General features: G+C 40.3%; 1 protein-coding gene across 3 annotated transcripts in view; it reads left to right on the top strand.

The window, feature by feature from the left end:
- The window catches only part of gria4b (glutamate receptor, ionotropic, AMPA 4b), a 116,916-nt gene that overhangs the window by 66,693 nt on the left and 33,369 nt on the right, over positions 1–16,854 (top strand). For all 3 annotated transcript variants that reach the window (XM_017493574.3, XM_017493573.3, XM_017493570.3), the window contains exons 7-10: positions 1,709–1,876; positions 3,364–3,468; positions 7,765–7,875; positions 12,209–12,415. In XM_017493574.3, the coding sequence (XP_017349063.1) occupies positions 1,709–1,876; positions 3,364–3,468; positions 7,765–7,875; positions 12,209–12,415 (591 nt within the window). The remainder of the gene's footprint in view (positions 1–1,708; positions 1,877–3,363; positions 3,469–7,764; positions 7,876–12,208; positions 12,416–16,854) is intronic.

The raw sequence follows: 16,854 nt of genomic DNA, 5'->3' as shown, positions 1-16,854 counted from the left end.
TTAGTGTCATTTAGTTTTTAGATCATTTTTAATTCATTCATCTTCAGTAACTCCTTTATCCTGGTCAGGGTCGCACTGGATCCAGAACCTATCCCATGAACACTGTGTGTGAGGTGGGAATACTCCTGGATGGATAGGGGGCACCATGTTCTCACACATCCACACATTCATTCACACCTAGGGGCAGTTGATTATTTTTTTTTTTCTTGATGATGAATAAACACTAATAGATTATTATTTGTGAGTTGTTTGGACTGCGTTTGTATTGGTATTTTTTTTATTTGGTCTTTAAAAGGCTTAAACATGTTTAACTTGCGGACAACCTGTGATATAATATATTTCTTTAAAATCCATTTTGAAGACTGACAGGTTCATGCGAATACCTTGTTATTAAGATCCATGCCCTGCAGGCTAGAGGCAGAAGAGCAGAGCTAAAATGGGAAATGGTCTACACTTATATAGCACTTTTTTCTAAAAGCGCTTTACAATGTGTCTTATTCACCCATTCACACACTCACACACCAATGGTAGCAGAGCACCATGCAAGGCGCTAACATGCCACTGTGAGCAACTTGGGGTTCAGTGTCTTGCCCAAGGACACTTCGGTATGTTAAGTCATGTGGACCAGGAATTGAACCGCCAACCCTACAATTAGTGGACAACCCGCTCTACCACCTGAGCCATAGCCGCCCCCCAAGGCACCTCATGCAATGTCCATGTTTTATATATATAAAAATGAGAGAGCGAGAGAGAGAGCAAAAAAAAAAGCGTTGGGTGAGGTGAGTCATATCGTCATATAACACATCTCATACACACATTTCCTTGCATTTATCAACAGCAAAGACAGATGTGCGTGGCGTGTATGCACTGTATCCATGAAATGAGGTGTCCTTCTCTCCCCAAGCCCCTCCCCCAGAAACCAAACATGTCTGTAATTTAACATGCTCAAAAGAATGTCCGACGATGAGCTCGTATGAGTCTCGCTCAATGTGCAACTGCTCTCTTCTCCCCTCTCTATTCCCCATTTGCTTGTTTTCTCTTGTTCATGCTGACACACTCGCTGAACCCTTTTTTGTGCTACAGGAGCATGACGTTATTTCTGTAATGCAGCTGTTCTTTATCTGAACCAGCAAATGCACTGAATTGTCCTGCTCAGTACTTTGTATTTTGAAATGTTTTGAGCAAACAGATTTTGCTCATTTGTCTCCTTATTTAAGACGTGTTGTTGTAGTTCAACTCTGTATAAATTCCTGATCGTTTGCTACAGTGCTTATCTTATATAGCTTTATATGTCTGACTTACTTTTGCTACAGTAATGCAAATTTCCCTTTAAAAAGGAGATGTTTTTAAAAAAAAAAGAAAAAAAAGAAATGAAACTCATAATATTATCAAGTTTTTTTAATCATATGATCAAGTTTATTTTAAAATCCACTGAATTAGGGCTTCCTGAAATTCTCACAAATCAGGAAGAGGCAAAAGTATGTCCTATAGCCTGTACAATACAATACTTATTGTGTTGATACATTCATATATTTAGTAATACAATATTTTTGTTTGTGCATGTTTATCCTTTCTGTAACTCTATCAAAATTACACTATCAGAGAATGAAGCACAAAGCCCAGAGCTGGAGGTGCTACACATTTGAACAAGGGCTGAACAGGATGCTTGGTATTTAGATGACCTTTATCTAACCTTCTCTCTATGCAGTACACCTCCGCTCTGACATACGACGGAGTGATGGTGATGGCAGAAGCTTTCAGGAACCTGCGCAGGCAGAAAGTGGACATCTCGCGCAGGGGTAATGCAGGAGACTGCTTGGCAAACCCGGCAGCTCCTTGGAACCAAGGCATCGACATGGAGCGCACACTAAAACAGGTATGCAGAGCCAGAAAGTGGAAGGAGTGGGGGAAAAAACGGATTACTGAGCATACGCAGTGCTAGTGGGGTAAAATACCCTGCTGTTACCCGTCGTACATGATTGTGTATATCAGAAGCTTGTGTTAGCGTTCATCCTCCTCAACTGGTAGCTGTTGTACAATAATGGAAAATCAGCTAGCTGTAGCTAAATTGTGAGGAAAAATATGTTAAAAAAATAAAAAATTCAATGTAGGTAAGAATAACTGAGTCTAGTTTGTCCATATAGTGTATTGTTTAGTGTTACTTGTAATATGTTTAGCTAGGTTAACTAGTTAGATAAGTTGACACAACTGATAATTTGAGGAATTGCTAGTTGGCTTGGTAATGTAACTAGCTATGTTAACTTGTTGAGTTTGATGGGCACAGTGGCTTCGTGTTAGCTTGCATGGTCTCCCTCTACTTTGGGGGTTTCCTCCAGGGACTCTGGTCTCATCATCCCCCCTCCCCCCCAGACCAAAGAAATTATTGGCATTTCCAAATGGTCGTTATTGTGTGTGAGTGTGTGTGATTGTGCTTTGCAATGGGTTGACACTCCATCCAGGGTGTCCCCCACCATGTGCACCGAGTCCCCTAGGATAGGCTCAAGGCTCCACGTGGCCCAGCGTAGGATAAGCGGTACAGAATATGCATGGATGGAATTAATGGTGTCCTTTACAAGATACATTTGGACCCAGTTAGTAATAATATTAAGAAATATTTGGAAAAACTTCTCAGATGTTAGGCCACTATGAGCCACCAAGCCAGTCTCTGGAACGATACTGGAGGGATGAACACCATTCTTCTAAAAGCTACTCCCTTAGTTGGTGTCTTGATGATGGTGGTGGATAGTGCTTTCCAAAATCTCCCGAAGGTGTTCAGTTGAGTTTAGAGCTGGTGAGTGTGGAGGCCATAGCATATGATTTACATCAATGCCATCCTCATCAAACCATTCAGTGAGCCCACGTATCCTGTGGATGGAGGCGGAAGGGAGTAAAGTAGGCACAGAACATACCAACAAACTTATCCCCGATACCCCCCTTCCCTGAGGACATAACAAAGCCAGTTGTTTTTCATTTCATTTGTCACCCATTACAGATCTATGCAGTCTATAGATGGGGGACACTTCAAGGGAGTATGTACACTGGGATATGTTAGGCACTAATATGTATTTATGGTTTTACCCCACTGGAACTGATGTGAACTCTAGAAGGGCTATATATTTAAGAAAAAAATAGAGAGAGAGAGACACCTAAACCAGTCTGTAAAGGTGAAAATAGAAGGTGATGAGTAAAGTGAAATTGTGTTAGATAAAGAGTTGAGGTGAGCGTGATAGTGAGAGTGCAATGCGAAGTGTTAAGCTTAGAGAGGAGAATAATTGAAGAGCAAGCAGAAGCGGCTGAGTAATGGGAGTGTGAGAGGCAGCAGCTGGATAAGCAGTAATTACATTGTTTATCGCCACAATCCAGGTCCGGCTCCAAGGATTAACAGGAAATGTCCAATTTGACCACTATGGGCGTCGAGTCAACTACACTATGGACGTGTTCGAGTTGAAAAGCAATGGCCCCAGAAGAGTAAGATCTGCAGCATGTCTCTGTGCCATCTGTATCATCACAGATTTGTCTCTCCATTTCCATTTTTAATGTATAACTCTGCATATACAGAAAGATTTATTTAATTTTTACCACATTCAAGACAATTTCACTATACCATATAAATACATATACATGTACATCTGGTGTGTTTACAGTTTGTCTTTGTAAGAAAATGTTCTCATGATTTGTCTTCTTGTCTGTCTACTTACATCTGTTCAGTGCTGTTGCAGTCTTATTCACGCTCTTTTCTCTATCTGTAATTTGCCATGACTTGTTTGATGCAGTTGTCTTAGCAAGAACAGTACAAGTTATTCGTTTTCATGCGGATTGTCCCCTTTGTATATCTCCGGCATTGCCACATGGTTTCCTAGCATACTTGAAGATATGGATCTCTTTACACAGCAAAGCATTTTATAGTCACTTTAGCATTTAAGTGACTCATTAAAATGCTTTAAATAATGTATCATATAATTTATATAAATGAAATACTTAACTTTCTAGTTTAAATGGTGTGTGCTGCTCTCAATAAATCTGTCTTTGTGAAAAGCCAAGGCTGTAGAAGAAAAATTTGTAATAATTTGTAATCGCCTCAAGGATTACAAATTTACAGCTACAGTCTGCTATTATCATATTCATTTGGAGGATATTTTGTTAGAGTTAAGACATTTAAAATGTCTAAAGCCGAATTACTGTATTATGCCGTTTCCAAGCAGGCCTCAGTAGGTATGGTTTCTGTCATCTCTAACATCATTCCAGTTCAATCCCCATTTGCACCAACACCAGTCTTTTCACCAACACCACCCTGTTGCCATGTGCTCCATCTTTGTCACCACCTCATCCCCATATTCCCCAACACATGACCATCCTATTCCCATATACCCCCACATATCACCACTCCATTCCCCTATATCCAGCTCATCACCACTCCATCCCCATATACCCCAACACATGACCATCCTATTCCCATATTCCCCCACATATCACCACTCTGTTACCCTATACCCAGCTCATCACCACTCCATCTCCATATACCCCAACACATGACCATCCTATTCCCATATACCCCCACATATCACCACTCTGTTACCCTATACCCAGCTCATCACCACCCCATCCCCATATACCCCAACACATGACCATCCTATTCCCATATACCCCCACATATCACCACTCTGTTACCCTATACCCAGCTCATCACCACTCCATCCCCATATACCCCAACACATGACCATCCTATTCCCATATACCCCCACATATCACCACTCTGTTACCCTATACCCAGCTCATCACCACTCCATCCCCATATACCCCAACACATGACCATCCTATTCCCATATACCCCCACATATCACCACTCTGTTACCCTATACCCAGCTCATCACCACTCCATCCCCATATACCCCAACACTATTCCCATTCCCATGTGCCACAGCCACATCCCACCCTATTCTTATGTTCACAACCCCTTCCCCATGTGTCTTAACACCTTCCCAAACCATCTCCTATGCATGTTCATCACCCTATACACATATGCCTCAACACCATCCTCATGTGCCTCAAACCCTTACCCATCCCATCCCCATTTGCCCCAATACCATTCCACCCCATCTACACATGTACCAAAACAATCTTCAGTCCATGCCCATGTGTCCCAACAATGATTCTCTATATGGGTGGATGTTGTAACAGGGGTAGAAAAATTGAAGCCAAAAACGTCTGTGGGGCTCTCTGGTGGCTGGCTGCAGTACAGGTTTAACCCCACCCATTCCCATGTATGTGAATGGAAAGTGACATGAACTTAGATTTTAGGTTACATCTCCACATTTTTAGGAATAGTGTTCTGTCAGTTCAGTGTAGTTGACCTTGACTCCGGCAACCTCCCCCAATACTCGTCATTAAGATAAACACTTTTTATATAAGTTATTTTAGTTATTTTAATGCCAATGTCTGCTAGCTAGCAAATGGTAGCTCAGTTAGTCATGAGTCAAAGCTCATGACTCAAAAAAATGTTTCTGACAAGGGTAAAGTCAGTCACCACTTGCACAAATTATTAAGGTTGGTGTAAGGTTGGTCCTTTGGTGTGCATGCTTCTGGTATGAAGAACAATCAGTATGGGTGTGTGAGAGGTGAACCCACTGTTTGACCTGGCAGTATCTATTAAACATGCTTTGGCTCCAATTTTTACCTACTGTGCATACTCAGTCCAGATAGTAGCTTTCTGTTTGACCAAATTTTGGCTTCAAAACCACAGAATGGGAGACAATGATGCGATGATTTCCACCATATCCCGATGTGCACCAACATCATCCCCTTCCCATCGCCAATGTTGGTAAATTATTCCTTTAGGTATTATTAAATGAACTGTCTCCCTTGTTTGATCAGTCTGAAATTTCTTTTAGGTTGGCCTCAATTGTTTTGATCTTTACCCATTTATATATATTTAAAAAAATTATTACAATTAAGCTGTCAGTCAGACTATTAGAAGATTTTTAGTCCTCATGTAAAGATAGCTACTTTCTCTTTACCCTAATCAGTCCCTCCAGGATTTTTAAATTTTTGCGATCACAGAAATTAACGCAAGATCAAGCAAACGTCGCAATATTCTGAGGAGCTTGCAATTTAAAAAAAAAAAATTCCGCAGATTTTATGCAGACACGACGCATCATGTGACGTCATCACAACATGCATTCAGCTAAAGCCCTCTTCTATTCATCACTGCAAAAGACTGTGCAAAACAGTTTCGTGCAGATGCAATTTTGCCAATTCAAGTAGTTTTCCGCAAAAAAGCGCAAAAAACTCATACATTTTGAAAAAAGTTGCAGCAAATTCAAACATTTTTGGCCACAACAATCACACAAGAAAACGCTGTGAAATCCTGTATGGACTGCCTAATAAATCAGTTTATGGATTCTCATGTATAAAGAAATTTGTTTCATAACTCACATAGTGTATTATTGTATAAGCAATGACAAATATGACAAGTGATTTCCTCACCTTTACTTCACTTTTGATGCACATTTTTTTACCACTCCTGCCTATGGGAATACCATAAAGCCTCTCCTCATGCCAATGAACCATGACCAATGGAAATATTTTTCATCTTGCCCTCATTCCAGCAGATAACAGTGGAATACTGTGGATTTCAGCAGTCCCCATTTCCATGCAGCTCTTTAGTAGGTACTATAAAGCTTCCTGTCATGCACCTGTTCTGTGTCCTGTGGAGGCTCAGCGTTTGCACCATGTTTTATGGTGTGTGGTGGCTCCTGGCTGCACCGTGCCTGGGGAAGAGTGATGGAGAGTGATAGAGGGAGGCAGGGCAGGGAGGGGAAGAGTGCATTGAGAGCCTTTCAGGAACATCAATCAGCCAGTTGAGAGGATGCTGCAGGCTCCTCTCACTCCTCTGGCTCCTGCATGGACATGGGCGGCACAGCGCTTAAGCCTGCCCCCACCCCGCATTCATCCATCATCATTCAGCATGATATAATACAAAGCGACGTCGTTTCCAAGTTCACCCAGACCTGCGTCCTCTGTAGTGTCCTTTGGAGAGGGATCGCACTTAGCACGCTTCAATGTAATAACACATCCACACAGAGCAGCTGTGTTCAGATGCAGGGTCATGATGTTCAACACCTTACAAGAACAAACACATGCACAAATTACACGCACATGCAGAAATAAGGCGTCATGTTACAATTATGGTCATTTCAAGTTTCCGGAATTATTCATAATTATAAATTGGAAAAGTTTCTGATGTCACGTGATAAACAAGCACAAACTAAAATAGCAGCAGCTTTGAGTTAAAGGAATTTGGGAGTGCAGTTTCAGGATTAAACTCTATTACACATCCATCCAACATCCAGCTTTTATATTTTAGCTTAAAACATACAGTACCAGTGAAAGCTATTAAAGGCAACCTGAAATCAAAGCTGACATTTCCACATGTCCCTGTGGAGATGGTTGCATGATTCATCAGCATCAATCACTCAAAATTTTGGATTAAACCAGAGTCCAGTCATGTATTATTTCCCAAATAACTATCCCATTTTATTTAGCAGTACGTGATGTTAACAGGCAAAAATGTATGATTTCCATACTGCAAATGTTCACGTATTTATTTTGGAATTTTGTACTTAGAAACACAGAAACATCCAATCGCCAAATGCAAGGAGATAAACATCTCTGAACCATCCGCTCAAAATGACCATAATACCCACATGAGGTAAACACACTATAACACAGAGGTCCCTTCTGACCTCATATGTGTACCGTCCTTAGATTGGCTACTGGAATGACGCGGATAAGTTGGTCCTGATCCAGGACCATGCCTTGCTTCCGAACGAAACGTCTGGAATGGAGAACAGGACCGTGATCGTGACGACTATTATGGTGAGTACTGTAACTCTTTTCTCATGTTCCTCAACAAATTATGTTCAAACACAGGAACAGTTCCTCGAAAAGTTCCGTTTGTCTCTCATCCAAATGCTTCCACTTGATGAGGTGTCTTGCTTCAAAGGTCACAATGAGCTGCCTCTTGTGTTTACGTTCACTTGCATTTTGATAAATGGTGTTCGCCAAATTAGCAATACTGTGTGTGTGACCTGTCAGTCGTATCACTGTCTTGATAGATTACTAAGCCATCTTAATCCTGTCCTGGTGTGCCTTGATCTGGCGTTCAAATCTACATCCTTTTGGGTCCATGCATTTGCTGTATAACATTTTTCCAACGGTGCAGGAATGTATGTCATCTGCCTCTGTCATGTGTCAGAAGGTGTCATGGCTGCCTTACATGGTGCCCAGGATGTGCTGTTTTGATTTATTCTGTTGCTGTTATGTTGTATTGTTTTGTTTTTGTTTGCTATTTTGGAAATGGTTCATTTCATGGGGAAAACAGAGAGAACCCTGCATGACGTGGATCTCTTTCCACACAAATATGTTGTGGCACTGCATTGCGCTTTTTGTTTTGTTTGTTTGGTTTGTAACTATTGTGTATAGTGTTTAGTGTGTATAGTGTATAGTGTGTATGCACACACTAGCGAATTAGGTAACCTAAAAGGTATGGATGTTGATACAGCAAGGAATGGGAGAGTCACACCTGAAGCAAATGCTCCTCTTTTCAGCCCGTGATGAAGAATCCTTATTTAAGAAACTGAGCAGAAAGAAGACAGGACACTGCCGAGCCGAAAACTGAGCCCCTCTCCCTATATTAAGGCATGGACAGACACAGACAGATCTGAAGCGAAAAAAAGCGATAATGCCATGGACAGGCGCTTCCCCAGCCGAAATGAGCTCCACGATGAGAAACTGAGCCATGGACAAACACAGGCAAAGACAAAGCCCAGCCCTCATTAAGCAACTGAAAGATGGATGGACTCTGCAAGAACAGTAATGATCCATGCATTAGGAAACGGTGCATGGGATGAATCAGCAGGAGTGTTCATTTAGGGGTAAACAAATAGGTTGAATGTAGATGTATTGTAAATGTACATAGCATGCATGGTGTGAGCCTTTGGCTGTTCAATGAAACACTGAACACTTATTGTCATTCATTCAGATAAATTTGTTAGGAGGATTTTCCACTACAATCAGTAGGGGTTTTCAGTATTTAGCATTCATTAGGAATACACTAAATATTCTCAGACATTTAAGTCATTTGCTTCGATTGATTCCTGCTTGATATTTCTCTCTGTTGAATGATTCCTCAATTTTTTTTTTAGAATTGTAGTTGATCAATACCTCTTTGGTATCAGACATATTCACGAATCTGATGTAGCTAAAAAGTAATGGATGTCTTTCTCATGGAAAATTAGTACTTCCCAAATCTTTGTATTAGCCCCTTAAACTACCACTAGCCTTGTATTCCTGACTCTGTAAATACACTGTATTTACTGAATACTATGAGGAAGCTGGTACTTTAAGGGATTAACATACATCTCATTTTGAATAAACTATTTTGCAAAATAGCAGGGATCATCTACATATCTTTGGGATACAGCTGGTGTCTGACATTTGCATCAATAGCCATGAGTCCATCTACAGTAATGTGGCAAACAAGTAATGGACATCTAATAAAGTTTCTATAAATACCTCACAAATCTATATATACAAGCATCAAATTCCATTGTTAGCCACTTAAACTGCCACTATTCGTCAGTGGGTTGAAACATGCATTCTTTACTCAGAAATACAGTGCCCTCCACTAATATTGGCACCCTTGGTAAATATGATCAAAGAAAGCTGTGAAAAATTGTCTTTATTTATTTAACCTTTTGATCTTTTGTTAAAAAAAAATCAGTAATTGTTGCACACCTATATTTAACAGTGATTAAAAAAAATAACCTGTGTTTTGTTTGTAATTGTTTGATATCCATAAGAGCAGAGTATTTTTATGAATTTTTTTAACAAAAGGTCAAAAGTTTCAACAATAAAGACAATTTTTCACAGCCTTCTTTGCTCATATTTACCAAGGGTACCAATATTAGTGGAGGGCACTCTATATAGTTTTCCTATTACACTGGAATACTATGTAGAAGCTAGTACTTTGAGGTTTTCCATCCATCCCTCCATTTTCCATACCGCTTATCCTACACAGGGTCACGGGGGAGCCTGGATCCTATCCCAGGGAACTTGGGGCACAAATCAGGGGACACCCTGGATGGGGTGTCGACCCACAAAGGGCACAATCGCACGCACATTTACACAATCTGGACGATATGGAACTGCCAATCAGCATATAGCTCATGTCTTTGGACTGGGGGAGGAAACCCCCAAAGCACAGGGAGAACATGCAAACCACTAAGCCACTGTGCCCACTTTAAAGGGTTAACATACATAATTGAATTTTTTTATAAATCACTTTGCAAAATAGCTGGGACCATCCACGTAAATTCCACTTGTTACTGGCGTGAGACCCTTAAGAGTAAGCCTTAGGTCCTGTGTATTTTTAATGATCAGTATCATTGCTGATTCACCAGACCATCAATTCCTTTCTGCAGTAAAGTGTACTATAATGGACATTATATATTATACAGAGTCACATTTTAAACTTACATTTGTACTTATGGACCATCCCTGTAATGTTACAAAATAGTTTCTTTAAAAAGAGTTTGCATAAGCAAATACATTTGGAACAACTTTTTGCAGAACCATTCTTTTAAGGTAAGCATTTGTGTGTGAGCTTTTTTTTTCTGTATTTTGCTGGGTTGTAATTCCGCATGACTGATTATTCTTCAGTATCACATGTCTTGGTGCTGATGATAACCTGTACCAGTGGCACTATGCATCACTGATAACAAACTGTCTACTCTTTTATTGTATCTGCGCCACTGAACACCAGCTGACCAGGGATGTCCATTTTTTTGGCCAACTGGGTCTGACTTCAATTAAGCCAAAAAGACATGGATTCACGTTAAATCAGTCTTGATCAGCTTTGATCTGGCCTTTAAATATGCACATATTTTGTCCATGTTAGGTTTGACGTATTACACCAACAACAACAAAAGATGTTAAGAATCCATGCTGAAATTACACATTTCCCATGAATGTCTAAAACTCCCAAAAGATGTCTTTGCAGTCACTAGGACAGATAAAAGCTGCCCAATAATTATATTAAAAATACAGAATGTGTAAATATACAGCATACGCTGCTTCAAAAAAAAAAAAAAAAAAAACATTAAAAAAATACACATAAAAAAATCCAAGATGAAACGAATCATCAGTCTGAATTTAATGAAGAACTCTACTTACTGGGGGCAAGTTCTCGTTTCGCCCTGCTGGGCTTTATGCCTTTCATGGTTCTGGGCCAGCCATATGGCTTAGAAAACATCTCTGAGATGAGAGGCAGGTTTTTCAGAGTGTTTATGGAAATGTGTCTCACTTGGCAAGATGTGGATTTCATGAATTTTGATACACTTGGTAATTTGTTGTTTTCAAAATATAATAAAGTGAGGGTTTTTTTTTTTTTTTTTGCATTGTTAAGCCTTTCTCTAATCTCTACAAAATGTGTTTTTGTTTTTTCCTACATGACTTAATTGTAATTTTTAGGTATTAAGACGATTATGTTTGTGTTATGATCATGTAAGCAGTTTTGGATTGTGTAATGTAGTGTACAGTAGTGTAGTGCTGCATATGAAGCCTTTAAATAAAAAAGATATTAAAACGTTTTGCTTCATTGAGATTAGTTTTGAAATAAGTCTTAAAAGTCTTATATTCTGCTTTGTAAGTTGTTGTGAGTTGAAGATTTACAGCGATGGTTGTATTGCTGTGCCTTGTTATAGGTAATTATGGCGTTGGCTCTCTGACCTTATACATTATTTAGCCCTGGTAATGACTTTCTTTATTGATAACCTCTATTCATTGATTATGTTCTGACCTCCATAATGTGTTGCATGAAATATGTTTTATAATGTAATGATTTTTATTACCCAGTGATGTAATTCTAAATGTAATGGATGTTCTACAGTGGAATTATGTGAATATCAGAAAGTGAATTCTGTTAGTTGTGTTGCAGATGTATTTCCTTTGCTGAATGTTTTATTTTACTGTTCTGGCAAACATGAGGTATATATGTATTAAATGTGGATTTTTTTCCCCGTGCAAAGTATTTTTTTCTGTTCTTTGAAGACTAATCAGTGACAAATGTACCAAAATCCTAAATAAATAAATAAATAAAGTTCTTGACTGGTTGCCAGTTTGAACCTCTGATGTGGTTTGCTCCTTCCAGGAAGGCCCATATGTGATGCTGAAGAAAAACTGGGAGCTGTACGACGGTAATGACAGGTATGAGGGATACTGTGTGGACCTAGCGAATGAGATCGCCAACCACATTGGCATCAAATACAAGATCTCTATCGTGCCGGATGGAAAATATGGAGCTCGGGACCCAGACACAAAGATCTGGAATGGCATGGTTGGGGAGCTGGTGTACGGGGTAAGACATGCATCTGTAAACTACTATTGTTCAAATTGAGTTTTAAGGCAGAAATACTTGTCACTGGGGTTAGACCCTGTCTTTAAATAGCAGTCAATTCATTATTGTAAAGATTTCATAACAGCACAAAGTGTTTTATTCCTCTTATACCACAGCAATTTTCCAACTATTACAATTTTTTGTTATTTTAGTTATTAAAGAATGATACGTGATACATTTGATCTCTTTCTAGTTACATATGGTGTTGTGGAATGTCCACAAAACAAGTTAGTTCCTGTCATAACTTACAGTCATAACACACAATGCTAATATTGGCACCCTTGATAAATATGAGCAACGAAGGATATGAAAATTTGTCTTTATAGTTTAACCTTTTGTTCAAAACATACAAAAAAAATACTCAGCTCTCATGGATATCAAACAATTGCAAACACAACACAGGTTTATCCAAAATAAATTTTTTGTTAAGCATAGGTGTGCAACAATTTTTGGCACCCTTTTAGTCAATACTTTGTGCTATCTCCCTTTGAAAAGATAACAGTTCTCAGTCTTCTCCTATAATGCCTGATGAGATTGGATTTATGAAAAATGAATAAAAATGACAAAATATGGAGATATGAGTTCTGATGTATGTCACTGAATGAAGCTCAATTTATTCATTAATATTACTCCAAACAGAGAATTGTTCATTTAAAACACTAGCTACTATAATCATTAAGAACATCTGCTAGTTAATGTAGTTGGTCAAAGTACATGTTGAGACATGGGTGCCATCCTGTGAGGATTGCTGTTTGTGTTGGTGTGTTGAAGCTATGAGTATGTGTATGAGTTGGAGGCTATTTTGCTATAGAAAAAACCTTCCATTGTCCAGTTTTCTTGCTGGATGACAGTGTGACCTATTATGGCAGTTCTTGATGCAACAGCACTGCGGGGATTTCCAGAATCATGACGAAAAATGAAAACACACATTCAGTCTCCAACTCACCAACAGTGGGAGCGATCCTCAAACGATGGTTCCCCATCCCAATCATCCAACACGGTGTGATGTGAGCTAGCTGGCTAACTGGTAGCTATCCATACAACTTACAAGCTCGTCCTCCTCAGTCTTTTCTACTCCTTTGACCTGCTGTTCATCCTACTCTGTCCTCTTCCTCTTAAAATATTGTAAGATGCTCATCACTGTGTGAACATTTTGACTAACGTCACCATTAAATCGTTTATGGACACATAGCAATGGCACATCCACACAATTTTGGTGTGCTTGAAACTTATGCGTATTTGACAGGTTCATAGGCTAAATAATTATTTCAACAGCAAAATTGTCGATCAAAAACTGCAAAAAATCAGCAATTTTATGGGCTGAAATAGCTACAATATCCTACCTCAAATACAAAGTGATACATCTTTCATCTATACGTTAGTGTGCTCAAGAGCATCTGAAAGCCATGTCGTAACCGCCCTCACCTCAGGACGTGAGTTTTTTTTTCCATGCATGGTCACGGAATAGTCGATATTCCTATCCGCTTTCATTGCGTAAGAGTAGCCACCTCTCTGAAAATCCATACTAGGGTTTGCTTGTTACTTTGCAGTGACAGACACTTTGCTCTCATTAAACTTGGCAACAGGCAAATGGTTCAGCGAGCCCTAGCTACTCTAGTCTGACCCCTGTGTTTATTATAGCGAAAGTTCGATTTTTTTAATTTATTGAATTATGTTTTTAAAGTTGCGGAATGGATTCATTTTGAGACTGTCCAACTCAGAAATCCTCAGAGACAGGCAAGCAGTGTGAAACAAAATTGGAGATTAGGAAAAAGTGGGGGGTTGCAAAACCTGGATTTTGAAATGTGGGGGGAACATGTCCCCCCATGTATGATGGCTCCTATGCCCATGCTTTTTTCTAACAGTGTGTACTGAAAACTTCTGCGACAGATAAGGTTAACTGAGATTAAGAGAAACTATCACTCCACCAGTGTAGGCCATAAACAAACATTGTTTAAAAAACTTGTTGCTAACATATGGAGGAAGGTTATGTTAGATTTCCTCTGTTGTAACAGCTAGTTAAATTTCATGAGATTCATGATGTGCTGAATGGAATCCTTAAGGCTCTGAGTGGGAGTTCAGGAGGTTTAGGTCTATTTCCATATGCTGCAAAAATTGCAGGTTTGTACTTTAGGCTAAAATATTCAGTTCAAGGGCAGTCAGTCTTCATGTAATTTGCCACAAAAGACACCAGTCTGTTCAGTAACATTCTTCTTATGAAAAATAATATGCTTACTTTATCTACAGAGGCTTTGGCAGAGACATGGTGCGGATTTGAGGCAGGAAGTGTCAGCACTTTTCTTCCTAAACCATAAGTTGTGGCCAAGCTCACAGTGCAAGTGCGTGACAATCCTTCCACCTCTGAAAAACAACCTTTAGCAAGCTGACATATATTAACGCCATACTATGGCAAGTCTTGTCACATGGCTGATTTTTGTTGAGCATATACAGCATATCCCTTCAAAGGGTTTCTTTTTCATTTTCAGAAAGTGGGTGTTAGCCAATATTGATAAGCATTAATTTCTTTTTTGGATTAGTTTTGAGCTGTGCACAACCCGGGCAATGTTGAGAGTGTTGCTAAGTCATAGTCATTAATCAGGTTTGTGGATTTCCAGTGAAGGTCTGCTTTGCTCCCAGACCATAGTTTCAACCATTTTTCTGTCTTTTGCTATAGGCATATTTCTCTGAATTGATTGGGTCATCCTGCTCGCTCAGAATTAAAGCCCTCAGCTTAGCTCTGTAGTTTTTCCACCATTAACTTGCAAAGCCTTGTCCAATTAGAGAAATTGCAAAATGAGTTGAGAAAGTGGGGATTATTCTCTAACAATATATTTTATCAGTCCAACAGGTTGAAACTGTTACAGCTGCAAGGAAGATCACAGCTTTACATTAATGCACTCATATATTCAATATGGTATTATTTTTGGAGTAACAACTGGCACACTTGGCAAATGGTCAACATAAACTAAGACTCACAATAAACTAAGTGAAGAGTGGTTATTTAACCATATTTTGAAGCTTTCTGTAAGGAGAAATTTATTTAATATTTATGAAAGGAGTCTGGCTTGGTGGGCTGTCTCATTGGCCTCTGGCTGGAACATGTCTAGGTGGGCCATCGTGTCTGCTTCTGGCTGGAACATGTCTAGGTGGGCCGCCTCATCGGCCTCTGACTGGAACATGGCTTGGTGGGCCGTCTCGTCGGCTTCTGGCTGGAACATGTCTAGGTGGGCTGTCTCGTCTGCCTCTGACTGGAACATGGCTTGATGGTCTGCCTCGTCGGCCTCTGGATGGAACATGGCTTGGGAAACCGCCTTGTTAACCTCAGACAGGAACATGGCTTGGGACGCCGCCTCATCAGCCTCTGGCAAAAACATGGCTTGGTAGGTTGCCTTGTCAGCCTCAAGCATGGGCATGACTTGGTAAGCTATCTTGTCGGCCTCTGGCGTGAACAGGACTTGGTAGGCTGTGCCGTCAACCCCTAACTGGAACTGAACCTGGGAGGTCACTTCATTGACCTCTATCAGGATCATGGCTGGATAGACCACTTCATCTGTCTCACACTGGGGCTCTGGAGAAGAGGTTGCCATGTTGACCTCCGGCTAGATCTCTGCAGGAGGGATCTCCGCACGGGTCTCAGGCTGGAGCTCCTGGGTTGAGGTGACCATGTTACCTCCGGCTGGAGCTCTGCAGGGAAGACTACCTCATGGGTCTCAGGCTTTAGCTCTGGAGATGAGGTCGCCATGTTGACCTCCTGGTAGTAGGTGTTGAATGGCCTCGCAGATTCGTCGGTCAGGATGGCCCTCCTCAAAACATTCTCTAAATTAAATTTAAAGTCTGCCTTCCCGTAGATCACCCTCATGTTGCAGATGAACTCCGCTACACTCCCTAGGCCGAAGTTGCATGTGGCCACTTCATCTCCTTGGGCTTGGGGTTCACCAGGCTCTCAAAATAGAATTGACACTGGAGGAAAAATCCCATCAGAGGGTTTTCGAAGCCCTTGAAGGGAGCCGGAACATCCAGGTAAAGCCACTGGGGAAATCACATGGAATCAAATGCCGGCATAAAGATCCTGGCGTGATGCTCCCTTTGCTCTCTTGCTGCATCCATGTTGAAGGCGAACTATTCTGTCATGTAATGAATAATCAGACAGATGCAAGTGCAGTTTCAGCTTTTTATTAAAAAGAGTCAGGCAGATAAATCTAGGTCGATGGGCAATGAACGTGGTCCCAAAACAGACGGTGGGTCAGGCGATCGGCAAATGAGCAGCGATTTGTTCTCCGCTACCAATTAGATTACTACCATTTGTTAAGTGCTTTACAAAGTTAAAGGGCATATCAGAACCTTATACGATATTTAACACTGTCCTGGACTTAAAATACCCGCCTTTCTCTCCTTGTCTT

This window comes from Ictalurus punctatus, chromosome 18 (assembly GCF_001660625.3).
Source record: "Ictalurus punctatus breed USDA103 chromosome 18, Coco_2.0, whole genome shotgun sequence".
Taxonomy (NCBI): Eukaryota; Metazoa; Chordata; class Actinopteri; order Siluriformes; family Ictaluridae; genus Ictalurus; species Ictalurus punctatus.
The sequence above is the reverse complement of the archived record's forward strand: the minus strand, read 5'-3'. Positions and strand labels throughout refer to the sequence as shown.